This window comes from Phyllobates terribilis, unplaced genomic scaffold (assembly GCF_046119375.1).
Source record: "Phyllobates terribilis strain yellow unplaced genomic scaffold, ASM4611937v1 Scaffold_3__8_contigs__length_932513732, whole genome shotgun sequence".
Taxonomy (NCBI): domain Eukaryota; kingdom Metazoa; phylum Chordata; class Amphibia; order Anura; family Dendrobatidae; genus Phyllobates; species Phyllobates terribilis.
In genome coordinates this window covers 404,942,499-404,965,254 of record NW_027362763.1, presented here as the reverse complement: position 1 = coordinate 404,965,254, position 22,756 = coordinate 404,942,499, and the positions used below count along the sequence as shown (strand labels likewise).

Here is a 22,756-nt window from a genome sequence, read left to right as displayed (position 1 = left end):
CTTACACATTCAGGCTAGATGGGAGGGTAATGGCTCCCAAATCAAACATAAAAAGCACAAGTTACCACATGTAAATTACAGTCATAGTAATTAAGATAATATGTTAATAAAAGTTCAAAACACACATATACTAATAATCTATTTCCAGAATTCACAACAAATTTCATCATAAACCATAAGGCCTCATTCAGACGTCAGTTTTTTTGACGTACAAGAAAAACAGCCAGTTTCATCAGTGATTTTCATTAGAGTTTCAGCAGATATTTCACGGATATAAAAAAAAAAAAAAAAGTTTCTCCTCCTTATCAGTCAGTGAAAAGCGGACAGTGCATGGATGACATCAGAATGCGGTCAGATTTTTTTCACTGTCCTATAGACTTGCATTGCCGACTTTGATACAACACTTGGCTAAATGTTGGACATGTGTCCGCGCTTTTGCATGGACCACTCAGGTCTGAGGAAAAAATCTGACATTTGAACAGCCCCATAGACTGTCATAGATATGAGTGATAACCATAAAAAGAAATGGATAGCACTCATATGTGAAAATCTGAGGTGTGAATGAGCCCTAAGGATGATAAATGAGTGGGTTGGTCCAGACCCTTTGGTTAATTCCCAAAGAAAAAAACTTGGCATTTTGGTCATGCATAATATCCACAGGAGTAATTTCCACTAGGACGCGTGCTGGAAATTATTCCTGCAACTTTCATCTTAACCGTTTGTAAAAAGGGGTGAGCTAAATCTTAAAATCTGAAGGTGTGTCCAATTTTTCTATATGTATACAAAAAAGGCATTGAAAACTTACCCAGTCTTTCTGACACCCTAATTGCATCAATGTCTACCTTCTGAACATGTGGAGGGTATTCTTTCCTTTGCAAAATAAAACATAATAAAATAAAAACAAAATTAATAAAACATGGTGGAGAAAATAAAAAGCAAGCACACTTAGAAATGAAACCGTAATGGTAGGAGGGTCACTTCTTACACAAGTGAACACAAATATGTACAGGGAAAGAATGCTGCATGCGTTACATCTAGAACCCACACTTACCTCTCCCGTCTTTCCAGACTGCTTAAAATGTAAAAAAGAGAAAAACAGTGTAAGATGTGTATCCCTGCATTCTACTACCAAACCCCAGTCACATGCCAAAGAAAAACATCCCAGAGAAATTTAGGGGAAACTTTGGATTGTGTGTCTGCCAAGCTTTTTCTGTAGATGTCACCGTTACAAAAAAGTGATGAAATTTGAGTCAAATCTGAATGTTTTCACGATGTGTTTCATTTCTGCTAGTAAAAGAAGCCAACATCAAAAATATGATTCCTTTGCAAAAAAAAGTGTACCACGCTGTACAGATATTATTTAACTGGGTGGCACTATATAAAATAGTGCAAGCAAAAAGACTTAGGCTATGTTCACACATGTTGGGTTTTTCAGCATCACCAATCTACAGCAAAACCTGATCTCTGGCAGGAAGTCAGCTGCGTCAAAAATACAGATTTTGCTGTGTTTTTATGCTTTTTTTTTTACTGTCCTTCGGTCTCTATTTATGCATATACATAAGGTTCTGTGAAAAAAAAGAACCTTATTCTATTTTTCCATCAAAAACACTGAAAAAAGGCTGATGCAAATTTTGGTGCGTTTTTTTTTCCACCACCCATTACTCCCTATGGGTAAAAAAAAACACTGAAAGAAGTGACCTGCTCTATTTTCCAAAAACCCAACCAAGGCACAAAATATGCAACAAAAAAAAACCATGATGTGTGAACAGAGAATTCTGGTTTCTCATGGACTTTGCTGAAGAAGTGACATTTTAAGGTTTAAAAAAACCATCAGAGGTTAAAAAGCTGCGTCTTTTCCACAGAAAGAAAGGAAAAAGAAACCTCATCAAATTTGCTAGGTTGTGAACAAATGCTTTATAAAATGCATCAGAAAGAATATGGAGCTCATACAAGACACAGACATTGGCACAGTGGTGGAACAAGAGTGAGAACATCATGCCCTGACACTTTCAGGTGGGGCAGATCCCAAATGCATTGACAATTACATTTATAACCAAAGTTTGTTCATTCCATACCAGAGATATTAAAATCTATCATATGCCATGTGAGCTTTTTACAAGAGGGCAATATATGCAAAGAAAAATGAAATTGTGTCTAATATGCCCTTCTAGCTTTCACAATTTAACACATCTTTCTTGTTTTGTCTTGTCTTATTAGTTAATCTTTTTGCACCAAAGTTTTCACATTGGCGCATGGGATTCACGAATCTTTCGAAAAATCTACAATGCTTTATATTTCTGTCTTTTAACCTTTTTTTGTGCCTTTTCAAAACAAAAAGTAACATGTTTCTACAAAAATGTCACAAAATTTGCACAATAAATTCACACATACAAAAAATACCACCTAGCAAAGACTAGAGCATTTACGCAAAAATTTCGAGAAGTTTTAAAGTTGCAATCGATGAACCGGCCACAAATATCTGGAAAGCAAAATCCACATCCACATCGGATAACATAGAAAAAAAAAAGAAAGTGAAAACATACATAAAGACCTTTAAACGAATCTGTCATCATGATTAGCATGTTAAAGTAAAGGCGTGGGCATAAATGGCGGTGGGATACAGATTCAATAGATACCTTTACTGAAGAAATCCACTTTCTGGTTACTTTTTAATTCACATTTGAAGTTTGGGTGTAATAACCTTTTGGTGCTTAGAGGCAGGACTGTGGGTACGGTCTTTGGCTTTGCCTCCGCCCCTCACCCGACCTCTGGTGTCTGTATCTTCCTCCTTTTTTTTTAGAGTTAGTCATTGAGCCAAGATCTCAGTCTGCACCGCCACGATCGCAATTTTCCTGAAGATCGCCGGTAGATGAATCTGCACAAGCGCCGCCCGCGGCAAGGACAAAACCGACTTTAAAAAAGGAGAAAAATACAGACACCAGAGGCAGAAGGAGGGGCTGGGCAGAACCAAAGACCCTAGCCATAGTCCCACATCTATGCGTCAAAAGGTTATTACATCCAAACTTCAAATGTGACTTAACCCCTTCAGGCCATGGCCATTTTCCGTTTTCATTTTTACCTTCCTTTCTTCCAAAAGCCATAACTTTTTTATTTTTCCGTCAATATAAAACTGTATGAGGGCTTGCTTTTTGAGGGACGAGTTGTACTTTTGAATTACACTATTGACTTTACCATATAAAAAAATTCCAAGTGAGGTGAAATTTTAAAAAAAAAGTGCAATTCCACAATTATTTTTTTTATTTACCATGTTCACTACATGGTAAAACTGACCTGGCAATATGATTCCCCAGGTCAGTACAAGTACTCAGCTACCAAAGATGTATTGTTTATTTTTTATTTGCCGTATATACTCGAGTATAAGCCAACCCGAATATAAGCCGAGGCACCTAATTTTACCACAAAAAAACTGAGAAAAAAATTTGACGAGTATAAGCTTAGGGTGGGAAATGCAGCAGTTACTGGTAAATTTCCCCATCCTGGTCTGCATGGCACCCTCATCCCCAATCCTGGTTTGCATGGCCCCCCATCATCCCCAATCCTGGTTTGCATGGCCCCCCTCATCCCCAATCCTGGTTTGCATGGCCCCCCTCATCCCCAATCCTGGTTTGCATGGCCCCCCTCATCCCCAATCCTGGTTTGCATGGCCCCCCTAATTCCCAATCCTGGTTTGCATGGCCCCCCTAATCCTCAATCCTGGTTTACATGGCCCCCCTCATCCCCAATCCTGGTTTGCATGGCCCCCCTCATCCCCAATCCTGGTTTGCATGACCTCCCATCACTGCACACATGGAAAAAAAAAAGCACTCCTACTCACCTTTCTTCCCTCTGCTCCAGCGCTGCATCCTGTCTGCCAGTAGCAGCTCACCTCCGCATCTGAGCAGTGCATGACGTCACTGCCATACGCCCTCAGATACTGAGGTGAGCTGCCGGGATATTCACTCGTCTCCACGCCGGAACTATGGATGTGGAGAGGAGTGAATAGTCATTCTCCTTACCAGCGCAGTATGAGTCGCAGCTGCCGCTTCCTGCAGCGGCTCAGGGCTCCTCTGTGCCCGATACTAAAGAGAATGAATATTCACTGTTTTCCACGCCCATGGGAGTGGAGAGGAGTGAATATTCATACTCTCTAATAGCGGGTACATAGGATCGCTGAGTCGCAGCAGGAAGCGGCGGCTGCAACACACACTGCGCTATTAAAGAAAATTAATATTTGTTATGATCTGCTACAAGAACTAAGGAAAGATAGGAAAACTGTCCCTACAATAGGACTAAGCTGATTACCTACGATGCAGCGGGGAACCTGTTCCTTGTGAACAGACCCGCCTTCGTCCTCAGCTAGTTTAAACGCAGACCTATAGCTATAAGGGAAGGGTCCCTAAAAGTACTAAGGACTGGGACAAAATTGGACACCTCCTAGCAGAAGTTGTAGCGGAGCAAAAAGACAAACAAACAAAAATACTTAGAGGTCCAAGGACCAAGCAAACTATAGAGATAGGTACAAAGCACCTGGCTAGATTAAGAGTCAAAGTAACACTGAAGTCCAGCAAAGCCAGAAGGGCGGAGCTGGAATAAATAGGCAGCAGGTCACGTGACTACAAAATAGAAAAAAAACTAACAGGAGGGTTCTAACAGTACCCCCTCTTCTATGAGGATCCTCCGGATCCTCCAGGCCCAGGCCTATCAGGAAACCTCCTGTGAAACGCTCTGATAAGTCTAGGAGCAGAGACATAATCTGCCCTTACCCAGGAGTTATCCTCAGGACCGAAGCCTTTCCAAGCGACGAGATACTGCAATCTCCCTCTATGCCTTCTGGAATTCAGGATACGAGAAATTTCATATTCACCGTCTTCCACCACCGGAGGAACTGTGACAGTGGCCTCCCTATCCGATACATCAGCTTTTTTCAACAAGGAAACATGAAACACCGGATTAATCTTCCAGGAGGAGGGAACCTCCAACCTAACAGCAGACTGGTTAACCACCTGAAGCACCTTAAATGGTCCCACAAACTTCAGACCCAATTTCTTAGAAGGAATCCTCAACCGCAGATTCTTTGAGGACAACCAAACCATGTCACCAACCGTAAACAAAACTTCTTGACGTTTCCTGTTAAAATATTTCTTAGACTTTTTGTTAGCCTCTTGAAGGTTACAAAGTACATCAGTCCAAACTCTCTCCAAATCACCGGAAAAATTCTCCTCCTCCGGCACAGCCGACACCAATTTGGAGAACGAACCAAACGACGGATGTCTCCCAGTACAACAAAAAAACACCCAGCAGAAGAGGATGTATGGTTGTTAAGAGCAAATTCAGCAAGTGGCAGAAACTCAGACCACCCCCTCTTGATTGTCTGCCACAAAACAATGTAAAAACTGCTGAACATCCTGGTTCTTTCTTTCTGTCTGTCCATTAGACTCAGGATGATACCCAGATGAAAATGACAAATGGACTCCCAACCTGTCACAAAAGGCACGCCAAAAACGAGCCACAAACTGAGGTCCCCTATCGGAAACAATGTCGGTGGGAACGCCATGGAGTCTGACAATTTCCTTGACAAAAGCCTTAGCGAGTGTCTTAGCGCAGGGTAGTTTAATGAAAGGAACCAAGTGACACATCTTGCTAAAACGGTCCATGACCACCCAGATGACAGTGAAACCCTCGGACACAGGAAGGTCAGTAATAAAATCCATTGCAAGATGCGTCCAAGGTGCACTAGGAACCTCCAGAGGGCAAAGCAACCCCGCAGCAGGAGCATGTGAAGCCTTTGATCTAGCACACACCGTACATTGACGCACCCATTTAATGATTTCCTTCTGCCACCCAGGCCACCAAAAACTGCGACCTACCAGTCTCTTAGTCTCAGAAATTCCTGGATGACCTGCCAACCGAGACTCATGATACTCCACAAACAACTCTCTCCTAAAGGTTCTAGGCACAAACAACCTCCCATGGGGAGTGTTAGATGGGGCATCCTCCTGTGCTTTCAGAATCACATCTTCCAAAACGGAGTCCAATGCTGCTATCACAACTCCTTCCTGTAAAATGCTCTCCTCCTCCTCGGTACCAACCATGGGAGAAAAGCTGCGAGATAAAGCATCAGCTTTAACAATCTTAGTACCCGGGATGTAAATAACAGAAAATTTAAACAGCGAAAAAAAAAGTGCCCACCTAGCCTGACGGGCATTCAAGTGCTTGGCAGCATCTAGATAGATCAGATTCTTATGATCAGTGAAAACCTGAATGGGAAATTTAGCACCTTCCAAGAAATGACGCCAATGTTCAAATGCGAGTTTGATAGCTAGCAATTCCCGATTACCAACATCGTAATTAAGTTCGGTTTCAGAAAAATTTTTCGAAAAAAAAAAGCACAGGGATGAACCCCATCCTTGTTCTCCTGAGACAAAACCGCACCGACCCCCACCGAAGAAGCATCAACCTCGACCAAAAAAGGCTTGGTCTCATCAGGCTGCATAAGGATGGGGGCAGAACTGAAACTCTCCTTGAGATACACAAAAGCTTCAATGGCCTCAGTAGTCCACTGGACCGTATTCGCACCTTTCCTGGTGAGATCGGTCAGCGGCTTAACAATTATAGAAAAATTCTTAATGAATTTTCTGTAATAATTGGCGAAACCCAAAAATCTCTGTATAGATTTTAAACCAATAGGCCTAGGCCATTCCTGCACAGCCTGAAGCTTCACCGGGTCCATCTCAAAGCCCTCGCTGGAGATAATGTAGCCCAAAAAACTAATTCTCTGCACAGCGAACTCGCATTTCTCCAGCTTAGCAAAAAGTGAATTGTCACTTAATAACTGCAATACCCCACGTACACTCTGCCAATGAGACTCCAGATCTGGCGAATAAATCAAAATGTCATCCAAATACACCACCACATTCTTACCAATCAAAGGTCCTAGGATGTCATTAATAAGGTTCTGAAAAAACGCTGGTGCATTGGTAAGACCAAAAGGCATAACCAGATTCTCAAAATGACCCACCGGAGTGTTAAAAGCAGTCTTCCATTCACCACCCTCCTTCATTCGCAACAAATTGTATGCCCCCCGGAGATCAATTTTAGAGAACCACTTGGCCCCCACTAACTGGTTAAACAAGTCAGGAATTAACGGCAGTGGGTAGGAATTGCGTACGGTAATTTTATTAATTTCGCGAAAGTCCAGACATGGACATAAACCGCCGTCTTTTTTTTTTACACTAAAAAATCCAACAGCCACAGGTGACTTAGAAGGTCTAATGTGACCAGCAGCCAAGCTCGTCAGTATGTATTCCTCCAAGGCTTTTCTTTCAGGGATAGTAAGATTAAATAAGCGATTCTTGGGAAGAGTAGCTCCAGGAACAAACTCAATGGTGCAATCATAGTCCCTATGAGGAGGTAGAATTTGCGACTCCTCCTCTGAAAAAACCTTCCAAAAATCCTGAATAGGTACAGGTAATTCCCCTCTTTCCACAGCAGCAATGCGACCGTTACAACATTTATCATAGCACTTAGGACTCCCAAGACTTAATCTCATTAGTAGACCAGTCAAGTAAAGGATTGTGCAGTTTTAACCAAGGCAAACCTAACACTACTGGAGAAGGTAAATTATTTAATACCACTAAATCCAAATTCTCTTGGTGAATACCATTAATAGTGAGGGGAAATTCAAAAACCTTGTGAGTAACACATTTCAAAGGAGTGTTATCAACAGCAACCACAGAAATAGGAGATGACAAAGGTTTAGGTTCCAATTTAAGTTTTTCCAAAAATCCCTTATCAATCACATTCAGTGTAGAACCACAATCCACAAATACCTGAAATTCAATCAACTCCTCCTGCAATGAGGTACTCCCAGAAAGAAATACTCCCTTAGAGTTTAAACAAGCAATACGGGCGTAACTGACCTTTTTTTTTTTTCTTTATTTAACAGAAGCTCACAGTTCTTAATAAAATGGTCAGATTTACCACAATAAAAACACAATCCCTTGGAAAACCTGCGGTCTTTTTCCTGAGAGCGGAGTGACATCGCCCCAATCTCCATCGGTTCTCCGCCGTCCGAGCAGACCCTCTGATGACTAGGAGCTGCCATAGGAGGAGTTTTCTCCTCATTAACCCTGGCACGCAGTCTCCTGTCCACCCGTATAGCTAATTGCATGGCTTCTTGCAAGTTTCCAGGTGCAGGGAAAGCAATCAGCAGATCCTTAACCCTTTCACCTAGACCATCAAGAAACAAACATTTTAACGCCGAATCATTCCATCTCACTTCAGAAGACCACCTTCTGAAGTGTGTACAATAATTTTCAACATCACCTGACCCCTGCTTTAAACGTCTCAGTTGTGTCTCAGCAGAAGAGACTCGATCAGGATCGCCATACAACAACCCCATAGCAGAAAAAAAATCTTCCACTGATCTAAAACACGGATCATTAGGTTGGAGAGAAAAGGTCAATCCCTGTGGTTCCTTGCGCAAAAGTTACATGATAAACCCAATGCGCTGTGATTCATTCCCAGAGGACCTGGGTCTCAAATGAAAATATAATAAACAAGCATTTTTAAAGGAAAAAAAAATCTTGTTGTTTACCATAAAAAAAAATCAGGCAGTCCTACCTTCGGTTCAACAAAATGTGCTCCAGGACAGCTACTCAACTGTTGCTGGAGCTCGGCCACCTCAAGAGACAATCCCTGAAGGCGTTGAGCCAATTCCTGAACAGACACCATGCTGACCTCCGGATCTCGTTCCCCAGGATTTTTTCTTTTTCCTTTGATTTTGGGCTGGACTTACTGTTATGATCTGCTACAAGAACTAAGGAAAGATAGGAAAACTGTCCCTACAATAGGACTAAGCTGATTCCCTACGTTGCAGCGGGCAACCTGTTCCTTGTGAACAGACCCGCCTTCGTCCTCAGCTAGTCTGAATGCAGACCTATAGATATAAGGGAGGGGTCCCTAAAAGTACTAAGGACTGGGACAAAATTGGACACCTCCTAGCAGAAGTTGTAGCGGAGCAAAAAGACAAACAAACAAAAATACTTAGAGGTCCAAGGACCAAGCAAACTATAGAGATAGGTACAAAGCACCTGGCTAGATTAAGAGTCAAAGTAACACTGAAGTCCAGCAAATCCAGAATGGCGGAGTTGGAATAAATAGGCAGCAGGTCACGCGACTACAAAATAGTTTTTTTTCTAACAGGAGGGTTCTAACAATATTCATCCCTCTCCACTCCCATGGGCGTGGAGAAGAGTGAATATTCATTTTCTTTAGCAGCGGGCACATGTGGTAGCTCCAGCAGGCGGCTATTGCCTGAGCCCGCTCCTCCGCTGCAACCTCCCCCATCAACAGTATATACTGTATATATAAGTATATACCAGAGTATAAGCCGAGGGGGGCTTTTTCAGCATAAAAAATGTGCTGAAACGGTCGGCTTATACTCGAGTATATAAGGTAAGTGGTGAAAAAAAAGTCTGAAATCTGCATGGAAAAAAAGTTTTTGCATTCCTCGCCATTTTCTAAGATCTGCAACGTTTTTTGGGATCTGGGGCTGGGTGATGGCTTATTTTTTGCGCAGTGAGCTGACGTTTTTATTGATACAATTTTGCGGTAGATCTGATGTTTTCTTCACCTCTTATTGTATTTTATTGTAATGTTGCGGCTGCCAGAAACCCGTAATTATAGAGTTTCGATCTTGTATCTTGTTACAAAGTTTACTCATCAGATTAATTAATTTATTTTACATTTTGATAGATCAGATATTTCTGAAAGCAGCAATACCAAATAAGTGTTTTTGTTTTACTTTCCATGAGGCAAAAGAGAGTGATTTGAACCTGTGTTAATTTTTTCATAGTTTTAAAAACTTTTTTTTTCACTTTTTACTGAATTTAATAGTCATCCATTCGCCTGTTTGCGCTATATATAGCAGTGCTTCAGCAAAAATCACGATCTTGCATGAATGCCAGCCACGAGCAGGCTTTCACAGGAGTATTGTAATGACAGCTACGGGGGTCTTCTGCACAGGGCTGTGGAGTCGGGAGTCGTGGAATCAGTGTCCATTTTGGTGGAGTTGGAGTCGGTATAAAATGGACCGACTCCAACTCCTAAAATATATAATAAATTGGGTGCAGTAGTTCAATGTAGTTTGTTGGGAATATTTTTTTCATAAGAATTTGGGAAAGTTATGAAATGTCCTATAAATGTCTGTCCTATTCCTGATCTAAGGGTCTAGACTTTTAGCGGAGATGAATCTGTGCTACAGTAAATTTATCACTTAAACATGAGCCATGTATGAGGGAGTTGGAGTTGGTGTCATGGAAATTGAGGAGTCGGAGGTTTGGCTTACCGACTCCACAGCCCTGCTTCTGCAGACCCCCGGCTGTCATTACACCCTATCAGCACCCCACGATCAGGTGACAGGGGCGCCGATAGGAGGCCGGAATGGTGCGCTTCCGCCGAAGCGTGAAAATCCTGCTGTCAGTGCTCTGATCCACCCATGGCTGTTAAAGGCATATAATAGCTGATTAAATCAGCCGTCATGTGCGGGGAAAGATATGGGCTCTGCGTCGGAGCCTGCATCAAAAGTCAGGGACACGACATAAGACAAATATACGTCATGTCATGAATGGGTTTAAGAACAACCAAGAAGTGGATTTCTTCACTAAAGGCATCTATTTAATCTGAATAACAGCGCCATTATGGCCATGTCTTTACTTTAACATGCTAAATCTGGATGATGGGTTCTCTTTAAAAAGGCGCAAATTAAAAGAAGAATTTGGCACAAATAAAATTAAGGCTAAAAGCGCCAAAAATTAGACAATGTGAAAATAAAATCAAATGCAATAATGAATCAGGCCCAAAGTTCCCAACCTACCTCTGTGCAGCTGTTTTCAAGCCTGTCTGAGTGATATTTATGTGATGAAATAACCTTCCCTGCACAATAGTCCCCGGAGATTGGGGAATGTTCTGGGCATTCTCCCTGTGAAAGGGAAAAAAAAATGAGCTTGCAATATGTCTTATATATAGAGAGGCAGTACCATTTCCAAATATATAAGTTATCACTGAGAGGTCTAGCAAATCAGGAGCTTGTTGTTCAGAGGACTAGCAGAGCTGCAGCAGATAAAACCGTTATTTTATTAAAACTACAGCAAGAAGACAAATAAGTAACACATTGCTGGAATCAGTTTTTCCGCCCCCATTTTATACTGCACTCGGATTGGGCAGCATAAATATTTGATAGATTCGTTTTAAGGAAAATTTCATAGGCTATGTCAAGTGGAGAAATGACTAGCAAGACCCCAGTCTCTGTTCCTAACGGACAAGTTGCCGTTCATGTAGACACTTTTCATTAATGCAGTTGTCTTTGAATGTGGCCTTAGGCTGGACATGGCTTTGATATATTGAATGGATGTGAGGGAAGCCCCATTTGTCACCATACTCATATGAAGCCAGCAGAATGTCACTTTTTATACTGCTGAACTTTCAGATTAGACCGACTGCATTCAATGGTGCTGTGCAACAGACATGCAAAGAATTGATCTTCGAGCAGGATTCATTTGAGCTTAAAGAGGTTGTCTCACGTTCACGCTACGTGGCTCCCACTGTATGCTCTCCGATGCTGCTAGCAGAGTCAGCTTAATTCTGCAGCATTTGATGACTATGGGGACGCTGTAATTAACTGGATCCAGAGATCCGGCCAGGCTCAGAGCATAGTTTGCAAGCTGTAAAGCAAACAGCTTTCAAGGGTGTGCTCCTTACGTATGATAAAGACCACCTACGAGGTGGCCAGTAACCTTGGCAATGAGTTGTAACCATTTGCATTAAAAATCACTCCATTCTTGCTCATTTTCACAAGCACAATTTCACCAATGTAATAAGATGAGACAATCCTTATAATTCTATACCTAAAATAATCAAGAAATTATTTTGCTAGAAGGGTGGTGCATATTACTGGGCGTTGTTTCCTATTGGTTTCACATGCACGGCAGATGTCACATTCTAAAACACATATTGGAAGTATATTCTAAGTAATCTAACCAGAATTATGATAGAGATAAGCAAATCTGCTACATGCAATAAAACACATATAGGCCAAGTATTATCATAATGCTCACCCCAGTTTCTTGCTTGCTCCTAGCATATTCATTCCTGTTGCATTGCCTTTACTAGGTCTTAAGTGAAGTGGTTTGCCTCTTTTCTCATATGTCCTATAAGAGTCCCCGGTACCATGAACACTTCTGGACCGTAGTTGACTGGACTGTAAAAATAAAAGAATATATTAAAAGGAAATGCATAAAAAAATGTTTAGTGTGCATGCACAGGGCATTGATGCATGCGCAAAATAGACATGATATAATAATAATCCACATGCTGTAATCATATATTTACCACACACAAATGATAAACAGCATGATCTGGGTAGGAGGTTACTCCCAAAGGCTTCTCTTTAGAATTTGTAAATCTCTAGGAAAACAAAAAACCTTCAAAATGTGCCAAAATAGAAAAAACTGTGGGGCATATTTATTAAAACGGTATCATGCTAAAGTCCCCATACATATCTCTTCAATGGCTTACCTAACATAGAACAAAAAGAACCAGCAGTCCAAAATTGGACACGCCAGGGGCATTAGACTGTTGACCGAGCCCGCCGATATCAGTGGGTTTGGCCAACGTTAGTTTAATGTATATGGAGGCCTTTAGTCAGCTCAAACTTAGGTTCATGCCAATTGATAAATCTGTCAAATTTTTAGATAGATGGGATAAGCCTAACTAGACTATCAGTTAACTTACTTTGCTTCAAAAGCGTGCACTTCAATTATAGTGCAGTGACATATGTTAAGCCACGTCTTTCAGTTGGAAAAGTCATAAAAAGTGTCTAAAACACATAATAAATATAGTGCAAGTCATGACAGATAGTTTCATGGTGCAAGCTATGCCAGAATTCTGGCTCATTTAGCTTGATAAATGTGCTCGTTTGTATGTGAAGGAGAGAGGTAAAATACCAGTCTGTATGAATCTGTGAGGGACTGTCCCGAACAGGGTCACCTTGACGTGGTGGGATGGCTTACGTTTTTCAGATCAAAATTATGTTGTTAACCAAGCACCCTATATTATTTTCATGCACTATTGCTATTTATTTATTCACTGTAGGGTATTTTCACATTTTCTTTTTGTCTTGGGTTTAGTGGCCAGTGTGAAAATGTGCCTACACGCTACATGCACACCAACTTATATTGCAACTCATTGCTTTTGGTTTCTGTATTCTGTGCAAATAAGGGTATGGCCTCCCTTTTCTTTGAGCTGGACATTACGGTCCTTCTCAGCCCTTATTCACACGTAAGTCATTAGACACATGGTAAGGTTTTAATACTAGAAAATAGGACCATCCCGAATAGGGTCACCTTGACATGGTGGGATGACTTTTACTTTTTTTTTAATCAAAATTAAGTTAACCAAGTACTCTATATTATTTTCATGCACTATTGCTATTTACATTATTTATTTACTGCAGGGTATTTGCACATTTTCTTTTTGTCTTGGGTTTTGAATCTCTGAGGGAAAACAAATCAGTGTCCTCTGTATAAAATCTGCACTACATGTTGACGTAGTGTAGGGCCATAGCTGTCTATGGATCCTGACCACACAGTTCAGTATTACACCAGTGTAAAGTACATGAGGGTTTACCATGCTACAACACAAAAACCGGATACTTGCCTTTTGTTCTGCAGCTTTTGAGTTGACCCCATCATCATCTTCTATAGTGAGCAAGTTAACTTCACTACAATCACAAAAAAAAATATGGAATATGCATAAAACACAAAAGTAAGCTAAAAGTATAAGACACCTAAAAGCCAGGAGAGGATGATTTGGTTTAATGGGCAGTAATGTGTTAATCCGACCCTCTGCCTGGCTATTAGTGAGCTCACTTACTAAGGCCTGTACAAGAATGCAGACTGGTGATTACTGGTGAGAAACAGAGGTGCCATTCATCATTGGTACAGTGGTATGTATATAGTGACCCTGCCTGGAGTTCAACTTTATGGTTCCATCTACTAGAGCTATACCGCTAAGTAACGTCACAATGCAGTTTAAAAAAAAAGTTGTAAACATTACCTGAGACGTAAGGCAAACATTGCTTAGAACCATCTGTCCCAATATATGAGACAGGTCCCCGATAATAATAATAGAGGACACCCAGGCCTGGATTGTTCACAGCCATGACCCAGTTTGAGTAGCCATGTCCCTGTGTTATGGTTCTCTACTTAGAAATGAAAGGGACCACGTCAGAACATCACTAGGAAACATTTACCAAAACAAGTGAAAGAGAGAACTGGAAATGAAACTCCAGCTCCAATATTTTATGAACAGTTGCAGAACATGGCAGTAAGCGAATCCCCCAATACTCACTAGAAGTCAGTGTTCGCAAGAAGTCAATTAACTTCTCAAGACATTTTTTTGAAGTGTGAGAGGAAACAGGAGCACCCATAGGAAACCCACTCAAATGCAGGGGAGAACATAACCTCCTTGCAGCTGTTGTATATTCATAAATTGTCAAAAAAGGTATGTAGTTGTCCATCGCATCCATTTAGGATGTTGTTTTATCTTTCCATAGAGCCTCGCAAGTCGTTAACCCCATATGACTTATCAGTCTTGAGCACACGTCAGTTGTGCTCCATGGCCGATATGTACATCATGCTGATCACACCGAGCAGCTTCTGCTGTAACTGCTAGGAACAATGTTCACACTGATCCCAGCAGTTTATCCCCCCCGTAAATGCCGCTGTCGACAGCAGCACGAGTTTGGCAGAGGTAGCGCATCGCCTTTGTCCCCCCACAGCGCAATCATGAGGTATGGATGGGTTGCTATATGACGCCTGACATACACTATGGCCTACTAGATTTCACTGGAAGCAGGGTCTAATAGGATACGTCTATAGAATATTCGTCAATCACTGACTTGATCAGGGTAAAGCACTGCACTATATACTGTAAGTAGCAGGGCTGTGGAGACAGTCGGAGCCCATTTTGGTGGAGTCGGTATAAAATGGATCAACTCCGACTCCTAAAATATATAATAAATTGGGTACAGTAGTTCAATGCAGTTTGTGGGGAATATTTTTTTCATAAGAATTTGGGAAAGTTATGAAATGTCCTATAAATGTCTGTCCTATTCCTGATCTAAGGCTCTAGACTTTTAGCCGAGATGAATCTGTGCTACAGTAAATTTATCACTCAAACATGAGCCATGTATGAGGGAGTCGGAGTCATGGAAATTGAGGAGTCGGAGGTTTGGCTTACCGACTCCACAGCCCTGGTAAGTAGTGTAGTACCTATTTAATCATAGGATTGCATGTTCAAGACCCTATATGTGACTGATAAATAGTAAAGTAAAGAAAAAAAAAAGTTATTGAATGAACGTTGCAAGGAAAAAAAGAATGTCAGAATGACTGGTTTTTGCTCATCGAGATTCACAAGTAAAGAAATAAAAAATGATCAAAAACTAAGCTGGTCCTGCCAAAAATAAGCCCTCATGTAACTCAGTCCACGGGAAAATGAATTTAGGAGTCTTGGAAAAAGGAACCATTCAAAATAAATAAAAATATATTTTGTTGTAAAAGATATAAAGATTTGGTATAGTCATTATTAAAAAGACCTGCAGAATGAAGTAGAAAGGAACCCGTTGTGTCCAAATGCCATTAACCTGCAGATATGGGGTTAATCTGCAGGTTAAAGGGAATCCATCATGTGATTTTTAGATAGGAAACTAATGGTTTCCTGAAATAGTGCTTGGGCAGCCCCTTCAGAACATGTAAATTGTATTATTGTACCTACTTTGGTTTTCTTGCTGTAACCTTCTAAACATATCACATGCAGCTGGTTTACCTAGTCAAGTCAATGATGGTTGGGCACCGGCCAGTACTGCATATGGTAATGAAATGTGATTATGCAGGCTTAGCCACGCCCCTATTCTCTGCCACCCCTGCCGTCAACATCACTAATAGTAAAAATCTCTCGCATGCGAGATACTCCCTGTGTCTGTGCATGCACCTTTTCATTTCCCCGTGCAGATTTTACATATTTCAAAAGGGCAGACCAAGCACTACTTCAGGATAACAATAGTATCCCATCTAAAAATCACCCGACAGATTCCCTTTAATAGAGTTCCAAGGATGAGCTGCCAATGCACTGAAAGCACAGCTATCAGCAGGAAATGAACTTTGTTCCTGCCAGCAGCCTCCAGCTTTCAGTCATCGTTCAGTATATAGTGAGCAGCAGCTGTAAGCATGTCCTGGCACACTGACTGACAGCTGGCTCTGCACTTATGCACTGCTGACTCAATGTGCTGGGGGTGCGCTCATAGCCACCACTCACGGTATACTGAGCAGGGGGTCAAGTCAAGTCAAGTCGCCCGCACGTCTATGACTGAAAGCCAGAGACAGCTAGGAGAAAACGTTAATTTCCTCCTAGTAGCCTCCTAGTAGTCACACAGCTTTGGAATGCAATTAACCTGCAGATTAAGCTCATATCTGCAAGTTAATAGCGTTGGGGAACATGACAGGTTTCCTTAATATATATATATATATATATATATATATATATATATATATATATATATATATATATATATATATATATATATATATATATATATATATATATATATATATATATATATATCTCTATCTATCAATATCAATGAACCTAAATAGTGAACAGTGTTTAAAAAAACAAACAAATAAAATCCAGAATTCCCGAGGTTTTCGGTTTATTTTACCTTCAAAACAAAAAAGTAATTTGTACCAGAAAATGATGCCACTGAAAACTACATGCATTGTGATGAAAAAAAAGAAAAGGCCTTCATGCAGCTCAGATGGTGGGAAAATTGAAAAATGCATGTCTCTCTGAATACGGCAGCATAAAAAGAAATTATTATGGCTCCTGGAGCAAAATGAAAAAAAATTAAAGAAAATGCCAAGCATTCTTTTTTTCATTGTTCAAGTTTTGTATTTTTCTGGCAATATAGCTGTGTGAAGGCTTGTCCTTCATGGGATGAGTAGAATTTTTAGCACTACTTTGAGGTACATATTACGTAGAATTTCTGTTATTTTTTTCCTCAGAGTTGATACCATTGTGGCAACCTACATATACATACAGTTGAGCTCAAAAGTTTACATACCCCGGCAGAATTTTACCTTTCTTGGCCTTGTTTCAGAGAAGATAAATGATAACAAAAAACTTTCTCCACTCATGGTTATTGGTTGGGTGAAGCTATTTATTGTCAAACTACTGTGTTTTCTCTTTTTAAATCTTAATGACAACCAAAAACATCCAAATGACCCTGATCAAAAGTTCACATACCTTGGTGATTTTGGCCTGATAACATGCACAGAATTTGACACAAATGGGTTTGAATGGCTACTAAACGTAACATACTCATCTGAGTCCTGTTTGCTTGTAATCAGTGTGTGTGCATAATAGCTGAGTGAGTTTCTGGGATCCAGACAGACTCTTGCATCTTTCATCCAGCCACTGACGTTTCTGCATTGCGAGTCATGGGGGAAGCAAAACGGATCCACGGGAAAAGGTAGTTGAACTGTGTAACACAGGAAAGGGATACAAAAAGATATCCGAGGAATTGATAATGCCAGTCAGCAGCGTTTAAACTGTGATTGGAACAAATGGAAAATCAGGGGCTCTGTAAAAACCAAACCATGGTCCAGTAGACCAACAAACATTTAGGCCTCAACTGCCAGGAAAATTGTTCAGGATGCAAAGAAAAACCCACAAATAACATCAGCTGAAATTCAGGACTCTCTGAAAACTAGCGGTGTGGCTGTTTCAAGATGCACAATAAGGAGACACTTGAAGAAAAATGGGCTGCATGGTTGAGTCGCCAGAAGAAAGTCATTACTGCGCAAATGCCACAATGTATCTCGTCTACAATACGCCAAACAGCCCAGAGACAAGCCTCAAAACTTCTGGAATAAGGTAATTTGGAGTGATGAACGTTTGGCCACAACCATAAACGTTACTTTTGGAGAGAAGTCAACAAGGTCTATGATGAAAGGAACACCATTCCTACTGTAAAGCACGGAGGTGGATCGCTGATTTTTGGCGATGTGCGAGCTACAAAGGCAGAGGAAACTTGGTAAATGTTGAAGGAAAGATGAATGCAGCACATTATCAGCAAATACTGGAGGCAAGTTTGCACTCATCAGTCCGGAAGATGTACATGGGACGTACTTGGACATTCCAACATGACAACGATCCAAAACACAAGGCCAAGTCGACCTGTCATTGGCTACAGCAGAACAAAGTGAAGGTTCTGAAGTGGCCATCTCAGTCTCCTGACCTCAATATCATTAAGCCACTCTGGGGAGATCTAGCAGTTCATGCTAGACAGCCCAGGAATCTACAGGAACTGGAGGCTTTTTGCCAAGAAGAATGGGCAGCTTTACCATCTGAGAAAATAAAGAACCTCATCCACAACTACCACAAAAGACTTCAAGCTCTCATTGATGTTAGAGTTGGCAATACACGGTATTAAGACCTGGGGTATGTGAACTTTTGATCAGGGTCATTTGGATGTTTTAGGTTGTCATTAAGATTTAAAAAGAGAAAACACAGTAGTTTGACAATAAATGGCTTCACCCAACCAATAACCATGAGTGGAGAAAAAGTTTTTTGTTATCATTCATATTCTCTGAAACAAGGCCAAGAAAGGAAAAATTCTGCCGGGGTATGTAAACTTTTGAGCACAACTGACTATGTTTTCATTATTTAGTTTTATGTTTTACTAATGGTTAAAAAAATAAAAATAGAAAAAAAATATTTACTATACTCCAAAACCCATAACACTTTTCTGTGAATATTTTTCCCTTTATAAAATTTAAAATCCTAACTCGTAACTGAACTTTTAACTACAACATTGCAATCGCTTGATCCCTTACCTAATACATCACAGAACTTATGTAATGCACTGTATTAGGCCCATCAGTGTAAAATAACTCTAAAAACGACCTCTGGCAGGGCCTAACCTGAGCACAAACACGGTAGACCTGGGTGACCTCCTCTATACTGATATGGTCACCAACAGACTTACAGTAGAAGACTCCACTTTCTGAAACAAATCAGATGCCATGGAAGTTATTGAACACAGCATCTAAGGGGACAAACAGCTGGGATCAAGTGGTTCATTTGATACCACCCATTAAAACAGGAGCCCATCTGTCATCCTAACACCCGATTTACTCAGAAAGGGCCACAAATTAAATTCTTAGACTAGGCGGCCATAGTAAGGGCTCATTCAGACATCAGTGAATTTTAACAGCGTTTGTATGCTCAAACCAGTGGTGTCTCCAAAACACAGAGCAGGTGTCAATCTTTCAATTATAGTTTCTCGCTGTAAGTTCCACTCCCGGTTTTGGCATACAAACACTGATGAAAGATCACTGACATCTGATGGGGTTTGGTCAAACACAATGCCATTTAGTCACCACTAGGGTTGAGCGAGTATGTTCTGTCCGAGTATGCTCGGGCCGAGCTCCGAGTATTTACAGCTGCTCGGTGATATGGTTAAATCGCTCCCGTGTGCATGATTTGCGACTGTTTGACAGCTTTATTACATGTGAGGAATGTTTAAGAAATAGGCATTTCTCCTGTCCTCCACACCCGGGTACCATCCGCATGTTGAAACGCATGGAATGCGCATCTACCTATACAGTGATGCGGATTCCATGCGTTCCAATGCAAGTCAATGGCGGCGAAAACGCAGCACTTCCGCAAAATAATTGGTAGTGCTGCGTTTTTTTCCGCAATGATAATCCACAGCGGAAATTTCCGCAGCATGTGCACAGCACATGCGGATTATCATTGGGGAACATTGCAGGCCTTCTACCATGCGTTTTTTAAGCGTTTCTGCAGCGTTTTTGCCGCTGAGGAAAAGCTTAAAAAAAGCATCGTGGGCACACAGCCTTATAGACATTATATCATATACAGACAATAAATCCTGAGCTAAATTACAGACGTTTCTCCAAATAAATAGCTATTTCATTCAACTGAATGGGACTTGTTTGTAGCATATGGATGAATTTCTGCAAAATCCGCTCAGATAAATGATACAGTGGCAGAAACCCCCACAACATATCTGTCATGTGGGAACATACCATAATAGTAAAAATAAAAAGTCCACATTTCCATATAACACTCCTAACAAATGAAGAACTTCATCAAAACTCAAGATGCACTGTAGAAATTATAATCCTACTACTGGCATGCATTAGGTTGTGTTCTGCTAAAAGGGTTGTCCAGGTATTTGATATTTATGTCCCTTCATTATGCTAGATCAATATCAGATCGACTTAGCACCCCAGCACATCAGGTGTTTAGTACTGCTGCAGCCTGAAGTAAATTGTGTACGACTGTGTATTGGCCATTTTTTGGGGTACACAGCTGAGCCCCATTAAAGTGAATAGGGACTGAGCTAAAGTATGCAAGAACGGCTACAACACAATAGGAGAACGGTGGCTCAGTGGTTAGCACTGCAGCCTTGCAGCACTGGAGTCCTGGGTTCAAATCACCAAGGACAACATCTGCAAGTAGTTTGTATGTTCTCCCCATGTTTGCGTGGGTTTCCTCCCACACTCCAAAGACGTACTGATAAGGAACTTAAATTGTGAGCCCCAATGGGGACAGTGCCCATACTGTCTGTAAAGCGCTGTGGAATTAATGGTGCTATATAAAAGTGAGTAAAATAAATAAACAGCTCTGTTCACCATTTACTTTTTGACCATTACAGGACCTGCTGATAGCTGAACAGTGGAGGTACTAAGTGTCGGACATCCAGCAATCTAAAAATGATGACCTACCCTAAAGATAGGACAAAAATATTACAATTCTGGACAACCCCTTTCAGAAAGATTGACTTGGGAAAATAAGATACAGGGACAGCCATACACTGGCAACAAGAAGTAAAAACTAGAAAAGATATTCTTATCACTTCCAATTATCCAAAGGACCGTACTTACTCTTTTTCAACAGTATCTTCACTTTCGTTCAGGTTTTCAAAACTCCAGTCATTTCTAAAACCGGCATCTTTCTTGGATTGTGCTCTCTCCAAAGCTAGAAGAAAGCACAGCCAATTCATGTCACAAACAGCATGGATAGACGGAACAGTTTAGAGGATCACAAACTGAAACAATAACCCTCTATGACGTCCCCATTATGTACTAAACGATGCAAGGCAAGTCATGTAAAGATATCACATTGCAGATTCCCATATTCGATAACAGTTTATTGCTACCTGGCTACCATCATTCTCTGCCTAGCCACAAGGACCAGAAAAAAAGGGGTTGCGCCTACGAATATATGCCTCCATTCTCAATTTGGGTGACAATGCTAAATCTACACAGAATGCCACAGAACAACTGTTGTCTGTGATACCCCTCTTCATCTTGGCGCCACTATATGGACGGGGTAGGCAATGCTATTGAATCTCAACCTCCTTGTCCATAAAAGGCACTATGCCGACATCCAATATTAGATGTCAGATCAGTCACTGGAGGCGGTTTCAGATTATTACTTCCCCACTATTCCAAGAGAGGAAGTGGTAATTATAATTATTAATGTAGTTTTTGGATTATAAGATGCACTCCCCACCTCCCCCCAAATTTGGGAGGAAAGTCTTCAAATCCGAATTGTAGCTGCTGGGGAGCGGGGTCCCAGGGTCTCTGCTGCCGGAAGCTTCTGGCGGCAGCAGAGGCAGGAGTGGGGCGATGGCTGCGGGCTCCAGACAAATAGGACGGGATGGTAGGCGGTGCGGGGTCTCTGAGATCTCAATTGCGCATGAGCCGCCTTTGGTGGCCATTTTCCCCAGAGTCCACCGCATTAGAAAGTATGGAAGGTGCGAAGGTCCGGGCTTTCACAAAATGTTGGCGGAGCCCCTGCACACCTCGTCTTACCAACCTGGAGCCTGCAGACATCGCCCTTCTCCTGCCTCCGCCGTACACCACCTCTTACCAGCATGGGGCCCGCAGCATCTACTGCCTCGACTAGCTTCCTGCAGCAGCGACCCTGCCACCTAGGATCCTGCTCCACCGCATCCCAGGTAAGCTACCGTAAAAGCGGATTATAACACGCACCACTGTTTTATTTAAAGAACATTTCCTATTTTCCTCCTCAAAATTTGGGGTGTGTGTTATAATCCGCAAAATATCGTAATTTGTTAGCTATCTAGGTACATCCACTAAGGCTTGACTGAAAGAATACATACATAGGTGTGAAAAAGTGTTTGCCCCCTTCCTGATTTCATATTCTTTTGCATGTTTGTCACACTTAAATGTTTCCAATCACAAAACAAATTTAAATATTAAACAAAGATAACACAAGTAAACACAAAATGCAGTTTTAAATGAAGGTCTTTATTATGAAGAGAAAAAGAAATCCAAACCTATAGGGCCCTGTGTGAAAAAGGGATTGCCCCCTAAACCTAATAACTGGTTGGACCACCCTTTGCAGCAACAACTGCAGTCAAGTGTTTGCGATAACTGGCAATGAGTTTTTTTACAAAGCTCTGGAGGAATTTTGGCCCATTCATCTTTGCAAAATTGTTGTTATTCACCCACATTGGAGGGTTTCTGAGCATGAACAGCATCCGATGCCACAGCATCTCAATCAGATTAAGGTCAGGACTTTGACCAGGCCACTCCAAAGTCTTAGTTTTGTTTTTCTTAAGCTATTCAGAGGTGGACTTGCT

The 22,756-nt window shown here is 41.2% G+C and overlaps 1 protein-coding gene across 5 annotated transcripts in view; it reads right to left on the bottom strand.

The window, feature by feature from the left end:
- SENP6 (SUMO specific peptidase 6) overlaps positions 1-22,756 on the bottom strand; it is a 94,549-nt gene that overhangs the window by 59,716 nt on the left and 12,077 nt on the right. For 2 of the 5 annotated variants that reach the window (XM_073675587.1, XM_073675585.1), the window contains exons 2-7: positions 21,030-21,123; positions 13,717-13,780; positions 12,117-12,259; positions 10,877-10,981; positions 1,052-1,072; positions 806-870 (exon numbers count right to left, since the gene is read on the bottom strand). In XM_073675587.1, coding sequence (XP_073531688.1) covers positions 806-870; positions 1,052-1,072; positions 10,877-10,981; positions 12,117-12,259; positions 13,717-13,780; positions 21,030-21,123 — 492 coding nt within the window. The remainder of the gene's footprint in view (positions 1-805; positions 871-1,051; positions 1,073-10,876; positions 10,982-12,116; positions 12,260-13,716; positions 13,781-21,029; positions 21,124-22,756) is intronic. The other 3 variants (XM_073675589.1, XM_073675588.1, XM_073675586.1) reach the window with 2 other exon arrangements.